The following is a 20,356-nucleotide window of genomic DNA, read 5'->3' as shown; positions in this document are numbered from 1 at the left end:
TCATGCGGCGGCCGGATGGAACGTTGCCTTGCATGTTTTTTTGTGTGGCGAAAAAACCACATCGCGGTGCAATGTGGCGCGATTTACAATGCAAGTCTATGGATGCCGGATGCGGTTTTTTGCAATGTGCATGCTCAGTATCAAGCCGCATCCGTCAAAAAACGGACGGGCCGCATGGAAAAACTTATGCAACGGATCCGTTTTTTTTGCTGCATCCGTTGCATAGGTTTTTGAGCCGGATTGAGCCGCACTGCTAAAACCGGATGTGTGAAAGCAGCCTAAGATGGAGTCTCTCTTCTACATACAGGAACTGGCTCATCCTCTATGGTTACTCCCACATCTTAACCCTTTCCTATACCTCTGTTTCTACAAGCACCATCTAAACCAGCCACTAGATGGCAACATCTTCCCTTTTACAATGTAATTTACACTCTAACATTACTCTCTGCAGGGACACTTCACATTTGCAACACCATATTATGACAGTGTGGTTGGTGCTTCAAGGGCTACTGCCACCTCCTTACAGAACCACAGCAAGTGATGGTACCGGAATTATGCATGTGTTTCTGCATTGTACGTGAGTGATCCTTTAGACCCCATGCCCGCAATGGAAATAGAAATTCACAGGGACTTGGCATATGTCCTCATTGCTTCTAAGGGAGACTGTCTCCCACTTATTGCATATGATGGATCATCATACAGAAGACCCAACAACTGTGTGCCCAGTGTATCCTGTAGCCTAATTGCTAATTTATATAAGCTCTGTTTAGTTTTTTTTGTGCATGACAAATCACATATGGACTAATCGTTGCTAATGTGGCAGGGCATATGGACCTTTTTCCTCGTGGACCTTTTTCCTCGTGGACCTTTTTCCTCATGGACCTTTTTCCTCGTGGACCTTTTTCCACTTGGACCTTTTTCCTCGTGGACCTTTTTCCTCGTGGACCTTTTTCCTCATGGACCTTTTTCCTCATGGACCTTTTTCCTCGTGGACCTTTTTCCTCATGGACCTTTTTCCTCATGGACCTTTTTCCTCGTGGACCTTTTTCCACGTGGACCTTTTTCCTCGTGGACCTTTTTCCTCGGGGATCTTTTTCCATGTAGAGCGTTAATTTGCATGGAAAAAATTGACCTATTCATGTCCATTTTACGGACCAAAATAGACAAGTCCTGCATCCCTTCCACCATACGGATGAGCCACGAGGTAGTCACATCTATTTTGCGAAATAAGGGCCCCATTTTCTTCTATAGCTAATTGAAACTGAACATAGAAACGTACGGTTATGTGAACCGTGCCTTATTATTTTTGGAATATTTTCTAATCTGTATTACGGTCATGACCACAAGTCTAGTGACCAAAACTACGGCTGGATTTGGTTTTGTACATTTTATAACTGTTGATGTATAAAAATGGATGCCAAATGGATTTATTTTTTTTTTTAGATAAAAATCTGATTATTTTTTTATACGTTTGTGTGAATTTAGCCCATAGGAAGTTTCCTTCCTTCTCATTATAGAAACGAAATCTAGTCTGGAGTCAGCGGATGCGATTTACCATGTAACTCTTTGCTGATATCACCGGGAGGGACAGTAGTTCTTTCCGTGCTAAATCTGGAAACTCTCCTTTTAAAAGTCCTAAAATAAGACCAGCCCAAAACATTCTTCTTCCCTTTTTTTTTTGTCCCTTCCCTTGAACATAATCTCTCTCCGGTTAAGCTCAACCCACCAAACCCTGTGTCTGCACCTGGAGCAATGGAATTCAGCCCTCATTTAGAAAAACGTCTTAATTCACTGGCTCGTATCTGAGAAGGAATGTCTTTCCTAAAGGCGTTTGAAGAAAAGCTATAGACGGCTTTTTTTTTTTCCTATTTCTTTTTATCCCTTTGTTGCTTTTTTTTTTCTTCTTTTGGAACCGATTACATTTTTGCGCTGGAAAATCCATCCAATTGTTTGTCGGCGGTGGAAGTTAGTCGTGCAGTTGAGTGACTGCAGGATGTCTGGAAGCTGTAATGCAAGAAGGAGCTAGAGATTGCAGAGCCCGGGCGTAAGTTGGGTCTATGGCTACAGCCCGGTGCAGAACAAAGGCCACCTTGTGCCGTGCTTTGCTCTCGCGAGTTCCTAGGTGTCTCTTGTGTTTGCTTTCAATGGGCAGAGAGACATTTAAATATTAACCAAACCTGGGTTGAGTTTATGGTTACATGCTTCTGCTAATATTTCTCTTCCGGAGTTTGCTCTTATTCAGGTTTCAGTCTGCTGAGCCCGGCACCATCTGGGTGTGGAGCTATTCTGGTAGGACACAAGTCCTAGAGTCAAAGGGCTGCGAAGTTTAGAGGCTTTCTCCCTTAAGTCGTCTTTTCCATGATCTCCCGAAAACAAATGTAGCCCGAAACTAATGAGGTGACATGTGAAAGCCTTCTCATCTGCAACAGATATTCATGTTTGTGTTTCCAGGAATATTCAAGACAGATCCTTCCTGAAGGTTTACAATAAAGACCCAGCTCACGCGTTCAACCACACTCCCAGGACGGTCAATGGAGACGTAAGGGTAAGTGGCTCCTTATTCTGCATTAACCTCAGACCTTGATGGACTCTTGTCTGGTTATAATCATTATCAACTATATATTAGAGTTATAGAATAATAATAATGATATCTATTCACTTATATAGCGCCATTAATTCCATAGCGCTTTACATACATCAGCAACAGTATCAGTCCTCTGCATGGAAAATTCCCTATTGGGCACCATCGATTGAACTCAATGGACACTTGTCTTCTTACAATCGTTATTAACTAAGCAACCATATATAAGAGTCATAGAAGTCCTCTGTATGGAAAATTCCCTATTGGGCAACGTGTAGTTAGAGAGACAATATATATGGCATACATCTGCATTTTAAGGTTTCCTGTCCATAGTCCCATTAAAGGGAAGACATTATCAGAAAATTTCCCATTGATCAAATCCGTTTTTTTTGTGTAAGTGCATATAAATATATATGTATGTGTGTATGTATGTATATACATTGACATATATACAAATACATACCTATATCTATCTATATATCTATATATCTACAGTATATCTATATAGATATATCTATATATATCTATCTATATATACAGCGCATATATATATATATATATATATATACAGTATATATATATATATATATATATATATATATATATACACACACACACACACATACTGTGGATATACTGATAAGATATATATACATATATATATATATATATATATATATATATGTATGTGTGTATATAAATATACTGTAGATATATAGATAGATATAGGTATATGTGTGATGTGTGTATATATGTCAATAATTTCTGCCATTTTTTTTTTACATATAACAAACAATCTGTATTAAAAAGAAAAAAAAATAGTAGAAATCTTCCAGTTTTCACACTGGACACTTTTTTACTCTAACTTCCTGTTGTTTCAGGAAATAGCACATGAACATTAGCCACAATGATTAGATCCTAACCCTATATTTTGTATTGAAGTGTCTAATGAGCTTGTGAACAAAAGTCATTGTGAAGGGAGGGGGAGCTGTGACATCGCCTATTGTAATTGGTGGATTAGCTTGGTATAGAGGTACTACCTGTAATAAAAATAAAAAAAAAATAAAACTTTAGCAATTTTCACACTGATTACTTTTTTTTTTTTACTTTAACTTCCTGTTGTTTCAGGAAATAGCACATGAACAATCGCCACAATGATTAGATCCTAACCCTATATTTTGTATTGAAGTTCCTAATGAGCATGTGAAAAAAAAGACATTGTGAAGTGAGGGGGAGGAGTGATATCGCCTATTGTAATTGGTGGATTAGCTGGGTCTAGAGATGCTACCATCGTTATAATCCTGTCTGTGATGATAAGGAATCTGCTGAAAACTATTCCTGAAAGTACAGGGATTATGTATTGAAATTAGCCCAGGTTTGCAGTGTGAAATTTGCATGATTAATAATTATGATTTGTTTCATTTTTTTTATAAAAATGGTTGATATAAATAATATCCAAATTGAAATAAATAAAAAATGGATTTAAATAATAGGTGATTTTCTGAAATATAAAGGCCATTCAGGTAGATTTTAAAGGGAAACCAACGGTGAAATAAAGATTAAATTTAAAGGGAATCTGTCAGCAGGTTTTTGCTACCTTATCCGAGATCAGCATGATGTAGGAAAAGAGATTCTGATTCCAACAATGTATCACTTAGATTACTGGTTGCAGCCATTTTGACATAATCAGAATTTTTAGATTTAGCCATGTAGCAGAGCTGAGAGAGTTGTCCCCGCCCACACCAGGCTATAGAGAGTGTACATTGACAGTGAGGTGTCACTCACAGCGGGGAGTGTTGCCGAACTGGATGGCGGGTGACATTGCAGTCCTGCAATAAGGGTTGGCAAATAACAGATCGGACTTTGACAATACAGGCATCTCTGAATTTTCTGTGTCAACCCTTGCAGCATGCTGACTTCAGATTACATAGAAAAAACCTGCAGACAGATTCCCTTTCACTGTACAGAAAATGTAGGTGTAGCATCCCTTTAAGAAAATTTGTGATGAAGGTTTCTTGCTATACGATGCACAGTTATGGACGAGTATTGGCGGCTTCATACAATATAGTGTTTTATAGAGGACTAATGGAAAACAGCAGACTGAAGTTGGATGAGGACCAGTTCGCAATAATGCAGATATTGGGATATTATGAGCTGGAATCACATATGGTTCAGTAGGATTAATACTTATTGTGGTGACATCAAGGTCTTGATATTTTTAGGTACATTATTAGTTGCCTATGTATGTTGCGCATATATATATATTATATATATATATATATATATATATATATACTATAGACTAGAGTGCAGAATCATTCCCTATAAATATAGACTTTTGAATGATCGTGTTATATTATGTTATATGGACAGACATACGCATTAGTCTGTGCCCAATTCCTAAAGTGGGCACTTACAGCTATGGTCAAAAGTGTTGGCACCCTTGAAATTGTCCCAGAAAATTATAGCAATTACACGTTTTGCTGTACACATGTTTATTTTCTTTGTCTGTATTGAATAGCACAAAAAAAATATCTGTGAAAAAAGCAAATTGGACATAATTTCAAGCAAAACTCCAAATATGGGCCGGACAAAATTGTTGGCACCCTCAACTTTAAGGAGTTGTCCACTACTAGGACAACCCCTTCTAATTCCCCTTGTTTCCCCCAGTTACAATAAAAGACCCTGTACTCACTTCCCGTTCTGTCGCTGTTCCTGCGGTGTCGGTATTTCCGGGCTCATATGACATTGTGACATCACGCACGTTTCGCGTACAGTCATTACCGGCTTCTCTCTCCCCGCCTTTGGACTAAATGACCAATCAACCAGAAGTTAGCTGCAGCGTTACTACCCGTTGATTAATTCATTTGATCTGAAGGCGTGAAGAGAGAAGCCGGCGGTGATTGTACGCGGGGCTCCCGTGATGTCACAATGTTACATGAGCACCAAACAGCAATTACACCTATCAACTTAAATTATGGACCACTCTTCTTATGCGAACTGCTCCAGGCTTCTCATATCTGAAGGCGTCTTCTCCCAACAGCAATTTTAAGATCTCTCCATAGACGTTCAATAGGATTTAGATCTGGATTCATTGCTGCCACTTCACAACTCTCCAGCGCTGATGGGATCATTGTCCATCTGGAAGACCCATGACCTGGAAACACAAACCCAGTGGCTTTGTGTAACGCCTGCCTGGATCCACAGACTCAGACGGGCTGTAATGGACAATCTAGAGGGAAGCCACTCACCAAGCAGGACCCCCAGAACCCTGAAACCCTTTAACCCCTATACAGGGATTTGGAATTACACAGGGCCCTGGAGATCACTACCTGTGGAAGGCTGCAGTCCGAGAGAGCAGTTGTCAGGCAGGGTCAAGCCAGGAATTGCAGAACAGGGAGAATCGGCAGGCAAGGACGAAATCAGAAAACGTAGCAGAGGTCAAAACCGGATCGGGCAGCGAGGTACAAAAACAGCAGGCAGAAGGGTAGTCAGGAAACAAGCGGTAATCAGCACACGAAATCACAGAATAGGACGAAACAGGAGCCAGAATTTTCAGAACTACCTCTGGCAGAGGTCAGCAGACAGGAGGGGCATTAAAAAGGGTGTGGTATCTTCCCATAGGCTGTAGCTGAATGATGGTACAACAGCTGGGAGACACCCGCCACCTACAGTCAGCTAGTGGCACTGCAGATCCCCAGGAAAGCCAGCCCAGTGGATGAGCGGAGCCTGCGCCCACCAGTGCCGCTGGCATCGACTCCTCTCCCATCACCAGCACTATCCACGGCAGGAACACGGCGTCGCCTGACGATCGGAGTAGAAGTCGCAGGAGCGGACTCCGGTGGTGACGTAACACTTTGCTACTGAAATAAGCAGACAGACAGCCCAATATAAATATCAGGTGGTCTGCCCGTCCCACCAAAATCAGTTTTATCTTGTGCATGGAGTCTTTTACACACATAATTCATATAGTCAAGACACACATTTTTTTTTAGTGCCCCAGAATACTAGGATTGTTAGTTTACTAATATCCCCCATTGTGAACAGGATTATACAAAACAGTGCATAGATGATGATGGTAAAGGCAAGAAATGTATCTTGATATATACTGTATGTTGCCCGTTGTTCCCTTGTGATCCTCCGTGAACACGTCAGTGTGCAGCATTACTGTGAGCGTTTTGTAAGGAGGCGGTTAATCATTAATGTGAGTTGTCTATATCGTATATACAACTTTGCAAGTCACGGTCCGGATGATTAGACGTTACTCAGTGGAGTCTGGTCTGGTATTGCTGACACCCCCATTGTAGAGTTGACCATGCACATTTGACTTTGGTCAGCCAAGCCGCCGATTTTGACAGAAACGGAACCAAATGATCATCTAATGTGGAAACCGTTTTGCACATGTAGAATTTCAAAGCCCAATCCTTTGTTCTTATGGGAGAGAAGCCGCCACCAGAAGTGTCTGGCAGCAGCTGACCACCCTTGAGATCATGACTGGTGGTCAGGAGGATTTCACAATTTTGGCCCACCACAAACTGACAATGTATGGTTACATTAAAGGCTGGCGTTGTTAGACGTTATACCCATAGATGGTTGTAATGTTATCAGGCAGTAGTCGCCCTGTTAATTTGAAGGGCAAGTAAACTTTTAATTTTTTTAACTATTTTATAGCACAATAATAAGGATTTATCAGGGGAGGTCTAGAACACACACACACACACACACACACACACACACACACGCACCCACGCGCGCGCACACACACACACACACACACACACACACATATACACACACACACACACACACACACAAACACACACACACACACACAGTCATGGCCAAAAGTATTTTCACCCATAATACACCCTGTACACCATTCCTCTCCATAATATCTCTCCCACACTGCCCTATGTATAATATCCCCCACACACTGCCCCTCAGTATAATATACCACCCCACAATGCCCCTTTGTATATCTCTCCCACCCTGCCTATGTATAACATCCCCCCACACACTGTCCCTCAGTATAATATACCCCCCACAATGCCCCTTTGTATATCTCTCCCACCCTGACTATGTATAACATCCCCCCACACACTGCCCCTCAGTATAATATACCCCCCAACAATGCCCCTTTGTATATCTCTCCCACAGTGCCTCTCTGTATAATGTCCCTCCACACACACTGCTCCTCTGAAAAATATCCCCCCACATACACACTACGCCCTGCTCTGTGACACTCACCTTGCCTCCCACCACATGGCTAATTTGCATGCAATGCCCTAGAAGGGCTTCACATGCAAATTAGCCATGTGTGTAGTGGCCTAAGTGACACTGCCGGGCCCCACTGCTGCTGTGACTGTGGCCCAGTGAAGAGGGGTTCCCGGGCCCGGGGCTTAATAAAGCTAAGTAATTATCACGGGCTCGGCTGGGGCCCCTCTTCACCAGGCCCCATACACCAGTCATGGTTGTCAAGCCCTGACGGCAGCCATGCCTCCAATGCTGGCAGACCAAGCAGACACAATAACTTCTCTGAGGTGGGAATGTCTGATGCCACTGTCAGTACTTCTCCTGACATCTGCCCTTTATATATGGAAAAAGACGGAAGGAATTGTATGTCATGCGCTCACATGATGTCATAGCTGACAAATGCTCGTTACTGCTGTGATTAAAGCTAGCTCTGATCACGGCCGTTCAGCCTATTTAGATGCTGCGATTAATAGCAACCACATCATCTAAACTGTTACACTGTGTTCCAAATTATTATGCAAAACATATTTTTTCATATTTTCCTAAATTAACTTTATGAATTGCAGTCATTGTTATTTTCCAGTCATCTACTATTCGAGTATAATTGAAATGTTTTTGATCAAACTGCCTATGAAAACAGTATATTTTTAAAAATAATAAACACTCAAAATGCACTTAAAATGCATGTTCCAAATTATTATGCACAGCAGAGTTTTCAACCTTTTTATTTTTATTTTGAAAAACAAAATGGTCAATTGTGAAATTATAAGCATTATCACCTTATTACAAAATTAAATCAAAGTTTTCAAGTCAAAACTTAATTCTAGGTGATGTTACATTTGCACATAGGACCCCTTGTTTGAAAGAAGCTTCTGAACTCTCTCATCCATGGAATTTGTCAGTTTTTGGATGGTTTGTGCTTCATTTGTTTTGCATGTGGACAGAATACCCTCCCAGAGCTGTTGCTTAGATGTGAACTGCCTCCCTCCATCATAGACACTGCTTTTGATGATATTCCAGAAGTTCTCAATGGGGTTGAGGTCAGGGGAAGATGGTGGCCACACCATAAGTTTGTCCTCTTTTATGCCCATAGCAGCCAGAGATGCAGATGTGTTATTTGCAGCATGAGACGGTGCATTATGCATGAAAATGATCTTGCTGCAGAATTCACAGTTCTTCCTCCTGAACCATGGCAGGCAGTGCTGTTTTAGAAACTCCACATAGATTATGGAGTTCATCTTTACCCCTTCAGGGATCCAAAAGGAGCCGAAAATCTCTCTCCCCATGATTCCAGCCCAAAACATTACTCCACCTCCTCCTTGTTGGCGCCTTAGCCGTGTTTTCATGGGGTGTCCATCAACCAGCCATCCTTCACTCCATCCATCTGGACCATCGAGCGTTGCACGGCACTCATCGGTGAACAAAACATTTTGGAAGTCAGTCTTCATGTATCGTTTGGCCCACTGGAGCCGTTTCTGCTTGTGTGCAGTGGATAGAGGTGGTCGACAGGATGGCTTACGCACAGCTGCAAAACCTCTGAAGGACCCTGTATCTTATTGTTCGGGGGACGTTGGAGGCACCAGAAGCTTCAAAAACTTGTCTGCTTCTATGACCAGGCATTTTAGCAGCTGCTCTTTTAACCTGACGCAATTGCCTCTTGGAAAGAGTCCTCAATTTTTCCTTATCAACACGGACACGCGTGTGCCGTGAATCAGCTAGATACTTCTTGATTGTGCGATGATCACGATGAAGTGTCTTGGCAGTGTTGATTGTAGTCATGCCTTCACCTAAATACTCCACAATTTGTTGCTTCTCAGCAGCCGACACATCCTTTCTCTTTCCCATTTTGGCGAAAAATGTAGGCTGCTTAATAATGTGGAACATCCTTCTTAAGTCGTCTTGCCTTTATTTGGACACACCTAACGCCAAACTAATGTGCACAGGTCTCTGCAATTGCTTTCAGTGATATAAAGAGCCCGGACACACATCACCAGCAATGAATATAAATGACAAGCAAAAAATTTCTGACCTTAACACTCCTAAACTCTTTTTGCATAATAATTTGGGACACAGTGTATACAGAAGGCCCTCTGTTACACCCATTAAGCCTCCGCAACACAGAAACCCGGTGGATTGTTGTCATTAAAGCCGAGGGTCAAGAGGGGGTCCCGATTTGGACCTTTTGCTATCGGGCCTTAAAAGTATGTCCCTGGTTTGAATGATCAACAAGTGTCTCGGCATCCATCTAGTGCGTGTGCAATATAAGCAGGCACTCCAGTATAGTGGAAGGACGTATTTATTTTTGAAAAGCTGCCAGTCCAGTATGACATAGACGTCTCGGTCTTCAGTTTAGACCTTCATCAGTAAATATGAAGCTCATGCGGAACTGGCTTACAAGTGGCGTGAGAGGTTGCACACGGTATCCACTGCTATGAAAAAATGACGTAATTTTTTCACAGCGGTGGATACTTAAGACTGAAACGTCTATGTTACACTGGACTGGCTGCTTTTTGAAAAATAAATACCTTATTTCACTATTCTAGAATAATATTGTATAAGCAATTACGGGTTTGGATCCTTCCGGTGCACCGAGGCATTGTCGGAAGTGCCGTGCCTTGCACACTCATCAAAACTGTCACACAGGGACTATGAAATTTAATTTGTGTTTTTAAAGTTTAGTAACCAATTAATAATAATTTTCTAAGATAAACTTAGGTGAATATTTCTTTGAGAAGACATTTTTCTATATACTATTTCAGAGCAGCGTCAGACTGGAGTACCCTGGGCCCACCAGAGAAAATCGTCCTTGGGGCTCACTATGTAGCTACATAGAAATAAATATAAGACCACCAATTAGGTGGTAAAACAAGCTAATATCAGGGTATAATACAAAGTAATACACTTCTTAAAGCACCTCCAGGGTCCCTTTTCTTTTACCGATACCGCTGGAGTGGGGGTTCTCATCTAAGGTCTCTGACCTTACTCTTAAACTCTTCCAGCCCTGTCTTTAGCTCATGGAGTGCTTACCTTCCCCGCGGCATCCTCATCACCTCCACGGCTCTGTGTTGCCTGCAGCAGTGTGAGGAGGTTGCAGCTTGATGACCTCATCTCCCTGCTGCTCGCTTCGCCGGGTAATGACGTGCCTGCACCCTGCCCTTTTCCACTGACCTTGGTCCTAGCACATGGCTAATTTGCATGCAACATGCATTGCATGCAAATTAGCCATGTGGTAGTGCGGCTGTAGATGGGGGTCTGGCCGGGGCTTAATAAAGCAAAGTAAGTACCCTGCCCGGGCCCCCCTCTTCACTATGCCCCATCAGAAAGGGCATTAAACCCCTGCCAGCAGGTGCCAGTGCCTGGGCCCACCGTAGGATTCTCCGGTGGGCCAGTGGGCCAGACCGACCATGTGTCAGAGGTTATAATAGAGACCATCCTCAATCTTGATTTGATGCCGGTGTGATTTGTCTGCGTGTCTTTAAAGCAGTTCAGGTTATTGTACCTGTCACGTCTGTGTCTCGCCCCTCCCTGTCTCTAGATAAATACTAAGCGCCACCACCGGTGTTATCGGCTGATTCATGGATTTCCTATACTGTTGTGCACGCAAGAAGTGAGATCAGTTTATGGCACCTTATGACCTGTGCTCCGCTCCATGATCTATTTTCTAAATCTAGGAAAACCATGTAGCTCACTATACCCGTATAATATCATGAAGAGCACAAGCCTTAAAGGACACCCTCCATAAAAGTATGTTATTTATTGTGTACCTCAATTCACACCTTGTAGCCACATGGTGGCAATAGACATTGGACAATTACCAGCCCCATGATCCCAACCATAACCCGAGGAGCACTTGCCAGATACTTTTGGAAGTTTCTTTTCTCCATCACCAACCTTTTTTAGAGTCCCTTTATTATAGAGTGTTCATTTTGTGATTAATCTATCAATGCACCAACAAGATAAATAAATCACCAGCAAAGAGAAAACACCGGACTTGCATCATGTGAAACAAATTTGCAGAGTTGTAAAATAATGAGCTCCCAAGTTGACGTACGGAGTAACGAGCTGTGCTTTAACCTACTGTATATGGGTCTGTATTTCTTTTCCCTTATATACTAATCTTATTATTATTACTATTATTTATTATGCATTGATAATATTGCAGCGTACAGACATCATTGCTGTCCCCATTGGGGCTCCCAATCTAAATTCCCATGAGTATGTCTTTAGGTTGTGGGAGGAAATTGGATTACCCTGGATCGGATTTCCGACAAGGCCAACCTAAGCCATGGCGTGGGGCACAGAAGTCAGTGGGGTGTATATACAGAGAAAATAACAACCAAATATTTATTAATTATTCAGTATTATTTGCCAAAGGTCACATAAAATGCTGGGTTTTTTTTAAATTTACATCCATATACAGTACAGACGAAAAGTTTGGACACACCTTCTCATTCAAAGAGTTTTCTTTATTTTCAGGACTCTGAAAATTGTCGATTCACATTGAAGGCATCAAAACTATGAATTAACACATGTGGAATGAAATACTTAACAAAAAAGTGTGAAACAACTGAAAATATGTCTTATATTCTAGGTTCTTCAAAGTAGCCACCTTTTGCTTTCATTACTACTTTGCGCACTCTTGGCATTCTCTTGATGAGCTTCAGGAGGTAGTCACCGGAAATGGTCTTCCAACAGTCTTGAAGGAGTTCCCAGAAATGATTAGCACTTGTTGGCCCTTTCGCCTTCACTCTGCAGTCCAGCTCACCCCAAACCATCTCGATTGGGTTCAGGTCTGGTGACTGTGGAGACCAGGTCATCTGGCGTAGCACCCCATCACTCTCCTTCTTAGCCAAATAGCCCTTACACAGCCTGGAGGTGTTTGGGGTCATTGTACTGTTGAAAAATAAATGATGGTCCAACTAAACGCAAACCGGATGGAATAGCACGCCACTGCAAGATGCTGTGGTAGCCATGCTGGTTCTGTATGCCTTCAATTTTGAATAAATCCCCAACAGTGTCACCAGCAAAGCACCCCCACACCACCACACCTCCTTCTCAATGCTTCATTGAGGGAATCAGGCATGTAGAGTCCATCCGTTCACCTTTTCTGCGTCGTACAAAAACATGGTGGTTGGATCCAAAGATCTCAAATTTGGACTCATCAGACCAAAGCACAGATTTCCACTGGTCTAATGTCCATTCCTTGTGTTCTTTAGCCCAAACAAGTCTCTTCTGCTTGTTGCCTGTCCTTAGCAGTGGTTTCCTAGCAGCTATTTTACCATGAATGCCTGCTGCACAAAGTCTCCTCTTAACAGTTGTTGTAGAGATGTGCCTGCTGCTAGAACTCTGTGTGGCATTGACCTGGTCTCTAATCTGAGCTGCTGTTAACCTGCGATTTCTGAGGCTGGTGACTTGGATAAACTTATCTTCTGCAGCAGAGATGACTCTTGGTCTCCCTTTCCTGGGGCGGTCCTCATGTGAGCCAGTTTCTTTGTAGCGTTTGCTGGTTTTTGCCACTGCACTTGGGGACACTCTCAAAGTTTTCCCATTTTTTCGGACTGACTGACCTTCATTTCTTAAAGTAATGATGGCCACTCGATTTTCTTTACTTAGCTGCTTTTTTCTTGCCATAATACAAATTCTAACAGTCTATTTAGTAGTAATATTGTGCCGCCCCTGTGCCAGCAGCCTCCGCTGCTCGGATCCGGGACTTCTGTGGGTGGCTCGAGGGTCTCCGGACCCGGGGGTCTCGTGGACACGCCGAATAAAAAGGTGGGCGTAGATGTACTGGCTAGGCTGTATTAAGTTCGTGACGCCACCCACGGTGTGTGGTGAAGTGGGACACCACCGCTGCTGTTGTGGGCACCCGGGTGAGATGTAGTGGCAGCTGGATGTTAACCCCTCCGTGGGTAGGGATGGTTGTCCCGGGATCCAGTGCCTTCGTGCAGGGTATAGCGACGGCAAGGGGATGTTTGATCACTCACAGTTCATAAACCACACGAGTCTTTTGGTAAACCAAGGTGCTGGTGGCCGGCCGCTGCGGCCGGTTGCATTCAGGTCCCACACCCGGGTTGGTGGTCTCTGTCTCTTTCCTCTGCACTGACTTTGTGCATGGTGGACTGCCTGGTCTGGAACACAGGAGATTGCTCCCTGCTGGATGTGGCCTAAGGAGCCGTGCCCGCAGACGCTGGCCCGTAGGATCTATGGGTCCTGGCGGTGGCCTCCTATCCCTATCGGTGGGCTGTTGTCTTCTATGAGGGACTTTGGGTGGGACAGGACCTATAATCCTGGCCTCAATCGGTTAATTAGCTAGGCCGCTGGTTTCGGTCCTGGCTTCAGGGTCCGAGTACCCCCTCTGTGCTACGGTTTCCGGGTTGGTACCGGCGGGCTACAACCCTGTCCCGGTCCACCTTGGTTCTGCCAAGCCGTCTTCCCGTCTCCTGCTGACGGCGACCACCGTCTGCCTCCTAGCCAAGGCACCAGGGCTCCTATCCTGGCACCATTCAACTTGAACTTCCTCTGCTGGAGCTACACCTAGCTCCAGCCCACACTCCTCTCCACTCTAACTCCAAACTCATCTACTCCTTAACTGCTTGTTTTCCCGCCTCGGGCTACCTAGACCCCTGGGTGGGCGTGTCCAACCACCTGGTCCCGCCCACTGGTGTGCCTGTCTTTCCCTAAGGGGGGGTAACTAGGGTTTCAGGTCGGCTGTGTGTTTCTTAGGTGACGTAAGGTGTTATGCGGGGGCCTCTCTGTGACTACCTGGTTTTGCCAGGGCGTCACACTATCAGCTGTGTATCCACCAGACTTCTGCACAACACAACTGATGGTCCCAACCCCATTTATAAGGCAAGAAATCCCACTTATTAAACCTGATAGGGCACACCTGTGAAGTGAAAACCATTTCCGGTGACTACGTCTTGAAGCTCATCAAGAGAATGCCAAGAGTGTGCAAAGCAGTAATGAAAGCAAAAGGCGGCTACTTTGAAGAACCTAGAATATAAGACATATTTTCAGTTATTTCACATTTTTTAAAGTATTTCATTCCACATGTGTTAATTCATAGTTTTAATGTCTTCAACGTGAATTTACAATTTTCAGAGTCATGAAAATAAAGAAAACTCTTTGAATGAGAAGGTGTGTCCAAACTTTTGGTCTGTACTGTACATTAAATAAATTGAGCTGTACATTTACATTGTCCACCCCTACAGCTTGCAAAGTTACAGGGGGCAGCGCTGCAGTTACTTAGTACAGTATCTTGCATCGCTGCTTTCCTCTGAAGACGCCATGTATCCTGGGTGATAGACGCTGTGAGAGATGTGAGTGCAGCTCCGGCTATTTTCTTTTATCTCCGCTTCTGCCATAGCTTCTATCTGTGACAGAAGATGTTGAAAGGGGGCAACTTAATGGCAGTAAGTGACACCAGCGCCAGGGGGAGGGGGTGCAGAATTATGTTCTTACATCGCTGCTTCCTCTGAACACATCTTGGATGATATATGCTGTGGGAGATGTGAGTGCAGCGTCGGCTATCTGCTTCTGTCTCCGCTGCCACTGTAGCTTCTACCTGTGACAGAAGACGTCGTAAGGGGGCAAGTTACTAGCAGTGAGTCACACCAACGCCAGGGAGAGGAGGTTCAGAATTATGTGCTTTGGCCTAGGGCTTAGAAATGTGGAGAACCCGGAGGAAGCCTAGGTAAACAGTGGGAGAACAGACAAACTCCTTACAGATATGGTCCTTAGTGGGATTTTGAAACACAACCCCAGTGCTGTAAGGTTAAAGTGCTAACCACTGAGCCACCATATAATGCTAACCACTGAGTCACCTTACTAAAAAAATAATAGGTTAAAGCCTAAACTATTTTATCCATTATTGTATATGGTGTTGTGGATGTGGTGTAGGACAGTGAATTTCTTCCACTTGGACGTTTCTAAGTAAACTCTATTTTATAGAACAATAGCAAAGCCCTTGACTACAGAACCTCGGGTGGCTTGTCAGCAGCGCCGTGGTGTGCAGGACATGCCTAGCCTAAATACATTTCTTTTCTCACTTCTGATAAGTTATTGAGGAATAGGGGGGTGATTTTCGGCTGTAAGAAGCCCCCGCGTGTTACACACACTCAGCGGGCCTGGTGCGAGAGCCACTTGTCATGTGGAAGATGAAACACCTTTCGGTACCAAACAGAGACTCTTTGAAATAGTAAATTTCATCGCGCACGCTTTTCAGCTTTTCTTCAGACCGTTCCCACATATCAGCGCAGCTTGTCCATCAGTGTGAATTCAGACTTAAATTTTGTGGATAAAATATATTCATTTATTGTTCTTTATCCTTTTATTCTAGTTTGTTCAGCCTTATAGCGCTCAATACCGAGCTCCAATTCCCCTGCGTAGTCACTGAGGCGATGTGCGCACACTGAGTATCTGATTACAGAAATTTCTGCTCTAAATCTCCAGGTCTTGACAGAAAAATACGAGCTATTTTGACACTTTTTCGTCCCGTTTTTTGCATGCATTGTTTTATGCATTCTGGGGTGGAAAAATGCTGAAAAACCGCTAAAAAAATGTACATTCTGCAGATTTATTTTTTGCACCCAAAAGCGCAAGGAAAAAATAAGCAACGTGAACGTAACACTTCAGGATTCTCAATGACTTTGCTGGCATAAGACCCTGTGCGCACGGTGCAGTTTTTGATGCTTTTTTTGGTGCAGTTTGTGATCCAAATCTCCATGTCTATCCTTATGGCAGCAAAGCCAATGAGAATTCTGAAGTGCTGTGCACACGTTGCTTATTTTTTCCTTGCAGTTTTGGGTGCAGAAAAAATCTGCAGCATGTTAATTCTTGGCGCGTTTTTCCTCCTGCGTTTTGTAGCCTTTTCGGCCATCTTTGTCTTCCTTCTTCTGGGTCCCTCCTTCTATGTCATGCACATAGGCAAGCATTGAAGTCCTGCGCAGGCGCACTACAACACTTTGATCTGCTCTGCTCAGGACATATCGAAGTGCACCTGCGCAGGACCTCAATGCCAGTGAGTGTTGATGATGTAGAACAAGTGATACACCCAGGCTTCAGAAGAAGGAGGACAAAGATGGCCGAGAGAGGAGTTCCCAGTACCGGAGAATGGAGACACCCATCCAACCAGTCTGCATCGCACCGCCCCCTAGTTGAGTATTATGAAGTCATTTTTACGTTCTACACAGCGGCCTGGGCTCTTATATACAGTATTCTGGAATGCTATATATAAGAGCCCACTAATGGTGGCCACAGCTTCTAGGCCCCAAATGTGGTGACAGGTTCCCTTTAAAAGAAGAGCTGGAAATGTGCTTAAAATTGCAAGCTCTACAGTATGTCCTGGTGTTGGTCCTGGCAACTCCAATTTAAGTTTGTGCTTGGTACAAAAAAGTAGCGGTGTGTGAAGGGGGCTGGATGCTCATTATACAAGTGAAGCCGGCTCCCTTTTATATCTATGCATCTGGTATAAAGGAGAAGGGGGTTGGTTTAGCCATTGAACTGAGCCAGCCCCCGTCTCATAATAATATAATATAATATTTATTCTCTTATATAGCGCTATTAATTCCACAGCGCTTTACATACATTGACAACGCTGTCCCCATTGGGGCTCACAATCTAAATTCCCTATCAGTATGTCTTTGGAGTGTGGGAGGAAACCGGAGAACCCGGAGGAAACCCACGCAAACACTGGGAGAACATACAGACTCCTTGCAGATGTTGTCCTTGGTGAGATTTGAACCCAGGACCCCAGTACATACAGTCCTGTTCTCCACTTTGTGATTCCTGTAGAGTCACTGTGAAGCCCCTCACCTGCAGCGGTCACCTCAGGGACTTCAGTGACTTCTCTCCACCTCCCGGGACAGGGTCTTCACTTGATGGGAACTTCTGGCAACAGGTATGTGGGGTTTATGTACATGGGATTCGTGATGCCACTCTCGGTTTGTAGTCAGGGTAGTGACCGTCACTGCAGTTTTACGAACGTCTGGGGCTGATGGTGTATGCAGTCTGGTGGTATGGCCTCCCGAGAGTGAGGCTGGCCCCAGGGGCTTGGGTGTAAATGTAGATGCGTGGAACTACAGGTCGCAGAAGAACTCACACACACAGTCCAAGATGTCTTTCAGGGTTTTTACTCACGTTTAGTTGGTTTTCTGTGAGGTAACTGGGGCGATGCTGTGATAGACCAGAGGGAACCAGGTATCCTTCAGGTTGGTATAGGGGTGACTGTAAGCTCGCCTTCCTAGCACTTCTTGTTTCGGATAACCCCGACTTGAAGTATATGGGATTCATCCAGGGAAGTCGCATCTGCCTTTCCTCCCCTTTCTGGCCTGTTTGCTGGCAGTGTGGACCAAGTAAAGATGGCTCCTTGCCCTATCTCACTTATGGGCCCCCTTGTTGCTGCTGATGCTGCGGACTCTGTGTTGGTTGGTGAGACACCTGGAGTGTCGTCACCGGCAGGTTTCAGCAGACCACTAAATGGATGTCTGGCTCTAGGGACCTGTCCCCCGTGCGTGCCTGATCTACCAGGAGTCCCTGTACTCAACTGCCTCGCTTCTTCCTGAGGTGTCTTGCAGGCTGACTGTGTGGCAACCGAACTCCCCCACAAACAGCCACTACACCTGCAGGGTCTGACTAGCGTGTCTGCGCGCCCGCTCTCCGCTTCAGACTGACATGTCTTCCTCCTCTGCTCTCGTCTGACTGACTACCACTGCACACCAGCTTCCAGCCTCTCCACCCACCACTAGCTGAGATGTGGAGGCCACGCCCCCTCCTGGATCTGCCCAGGGGTCCCCTCTAAGATGTGTGTGTGAGACCTGGTCACTATGTGTCTGTGCGTACACACCCTACTCAGCCTTTGGGATTACCTGGGAGTACTGCCCCCAGCGTGGGTGCAATGCTTAGTGGTGCCTGACCTAGTTAGGGGCGCCACATCATAATTACATTTTTTCTTCATCCAGGCTGCCGCATTAGTTTGCCCACCCTGTGCAGGCGCTTGCGCTGCATCCAGGAGCGCTTGTTATATCCTCACATACCGCCAACTATCACGGGCTTTTAAAAATGTAATAATCTGCCTGATCCAAAAGAGCTTGTTGGTATCAAACCTGGCACACAACCCACCGGCACCTCTGCCAACTACACCCCTGGGAATAGAAGATTCTAGGTGTGATGTGGACTTTCACCCAAGTCACGTCAAGACCGTATTGATCACTCACAATGTGCTCGGATGTGGGATAGATTCTCCGTAATTTGCAGTCTCCAGTGGGTAACACTTTCCCAGAGTGATTACATAGCACAATATACCCAAATATATTTCAAGTTTAGTTTTCCTGCAAAGTTAAAGAAAACTTTTATACTGTAAGTAAGACATGTTAAATATAGGGATCCCCATACAGCAGTATAAATATTCACACTGGGCATGACTTAGCCCAAATTGGTCAGTAAGACCATTGCACAGACTCAAATGAAGGAAGCCGTATTTGAGCACTCCATCCCAAAGAGGCGAAACGTACGTTGGTGGGGTATGGGGGAGCTCTTTTCTTACATACTCAGGACTATGCACTGGCCACTTTAGATGTACTGGCCACTTTACCTTGTTATAACAATTTTTTATATCTAACGATTTGACCTGATTCTGGCTGTCTATTGGGGGTGTCTGGCTTGGGCCTATTGGTATGCATTTATTGCATATGCACTGTATATGCACTTGCACTTTATTGCCCTTGATCATTTGCCCCAGTGTTGCCCCGCATGTTATGCTTGTGTAATTGGTCATTTCCAAATACCATTTGTCCAGCTGTGCTGTGTATGTCACATCCCTCATGTTTTTATTCCTTCTTTTTGCTGGTTGCACATAAAAATTATAATAATACATTTACACCCATTTTTTTGGCATTTTATGACTCTTGTTCTCTTAACTGTAAGTAAGAGGTCCGCTGTATCCCAGCCTGGACTGATAATATATTTAAGTTATGTGTAATAATATTACAAGAATTCTGCCGTATTCCCGAGGCGATTGTATCAGCCCTGCCTTGTTCTCTCCTGGCCACGTGCCATGATACACACTCACATCTGATTTTCCATTTCTCCGTTCATGTAGATTACACCAATGTCGTTCTAAAAAAATAACTGTCACGCTAGGTACGGGGAAGTACCAAGCGAACGGCAAAAGGGAAGGGAAACCCTGTGTCTAGGGAAAGGGAAGATGGTGACCCCTGAACAAACCTACCGCTGGCCCCTGGGGTCCCTCACCACCCTAGATAGGTTCCAAAAAAAAATCAAATCTTTATTTTTATGTAGCGCTTCAGGAACACTGTCCCCATTGGGGCTCACAATCTAAAGTCCCTAACTGTATGTCTTTGGAGTGTGGGAGGAAACCGGGGTACCCGGAGGAAACCCACGCAAACATGGGGAGAACATACAAACTCCTTGCAGATGGTGTCCTTGGTGGGATTTGCAAGACTGCAGTGCTAACCACTGAGCCACCGTGCCGCCCTGGTTCCGGACTTATGCGCTGAGCCCTAG

The 20,356-nt window shown here is 44.3% G+C and overlaps 1 protein-coding gene across 7 annotated transcripts in view; it reads left to right on the top strand.

Moving 5' to 3' along the window:
- Positions 1 to 20,356, top strand: part of KIAA1217 (KIAA1217 ortholog) — a 979,280-nt gene that overhangs the window by 847,561 nt on the left and 111,363 nt on the right. For 6 of the 7 annotated variants that reach the window (XM_075315563.1, XM_075315555.1, XM_075315558.1 and 3 more), the window contains one exon: positions 2,452 to 2,545. In XM_075315563.1, the coding sequence (XP_075171678.1) occupies positions 2,452 to 2,545 (94 nt within the window). Of the gene's footprint in view, positions 1 to 1,792; positions 2,045 to 2,451; positions 2,546 to 20,356 lie in introns of those variants that run through there. The other variant, XM_075315560.1, reaches the window with a different exon arrangement.

The sequence above is a fragment of the Anomaloglossus baeobatrachus genome, chromosome 6 (genome assembly GCF_048569485.1).
Source record: "Anomaloglossus baeobatrachus isolate aAnoBae1 chromosome 6, aAnoBae1.hap1, whole genome shotgun sequence".
Classification (NCBI taxonomy): Eukaryota; Metazoa; Chordata; class Amphibia; order Anura; family Aromobatidae; genus Anomaloglossus; species Anomaloglossus baeobatrachus.
The sequence above is the reverse complement of the archived record's forward strand: the minus strand, read 5'-3'. Positions and strand labels throughout refer to the sequence as shown.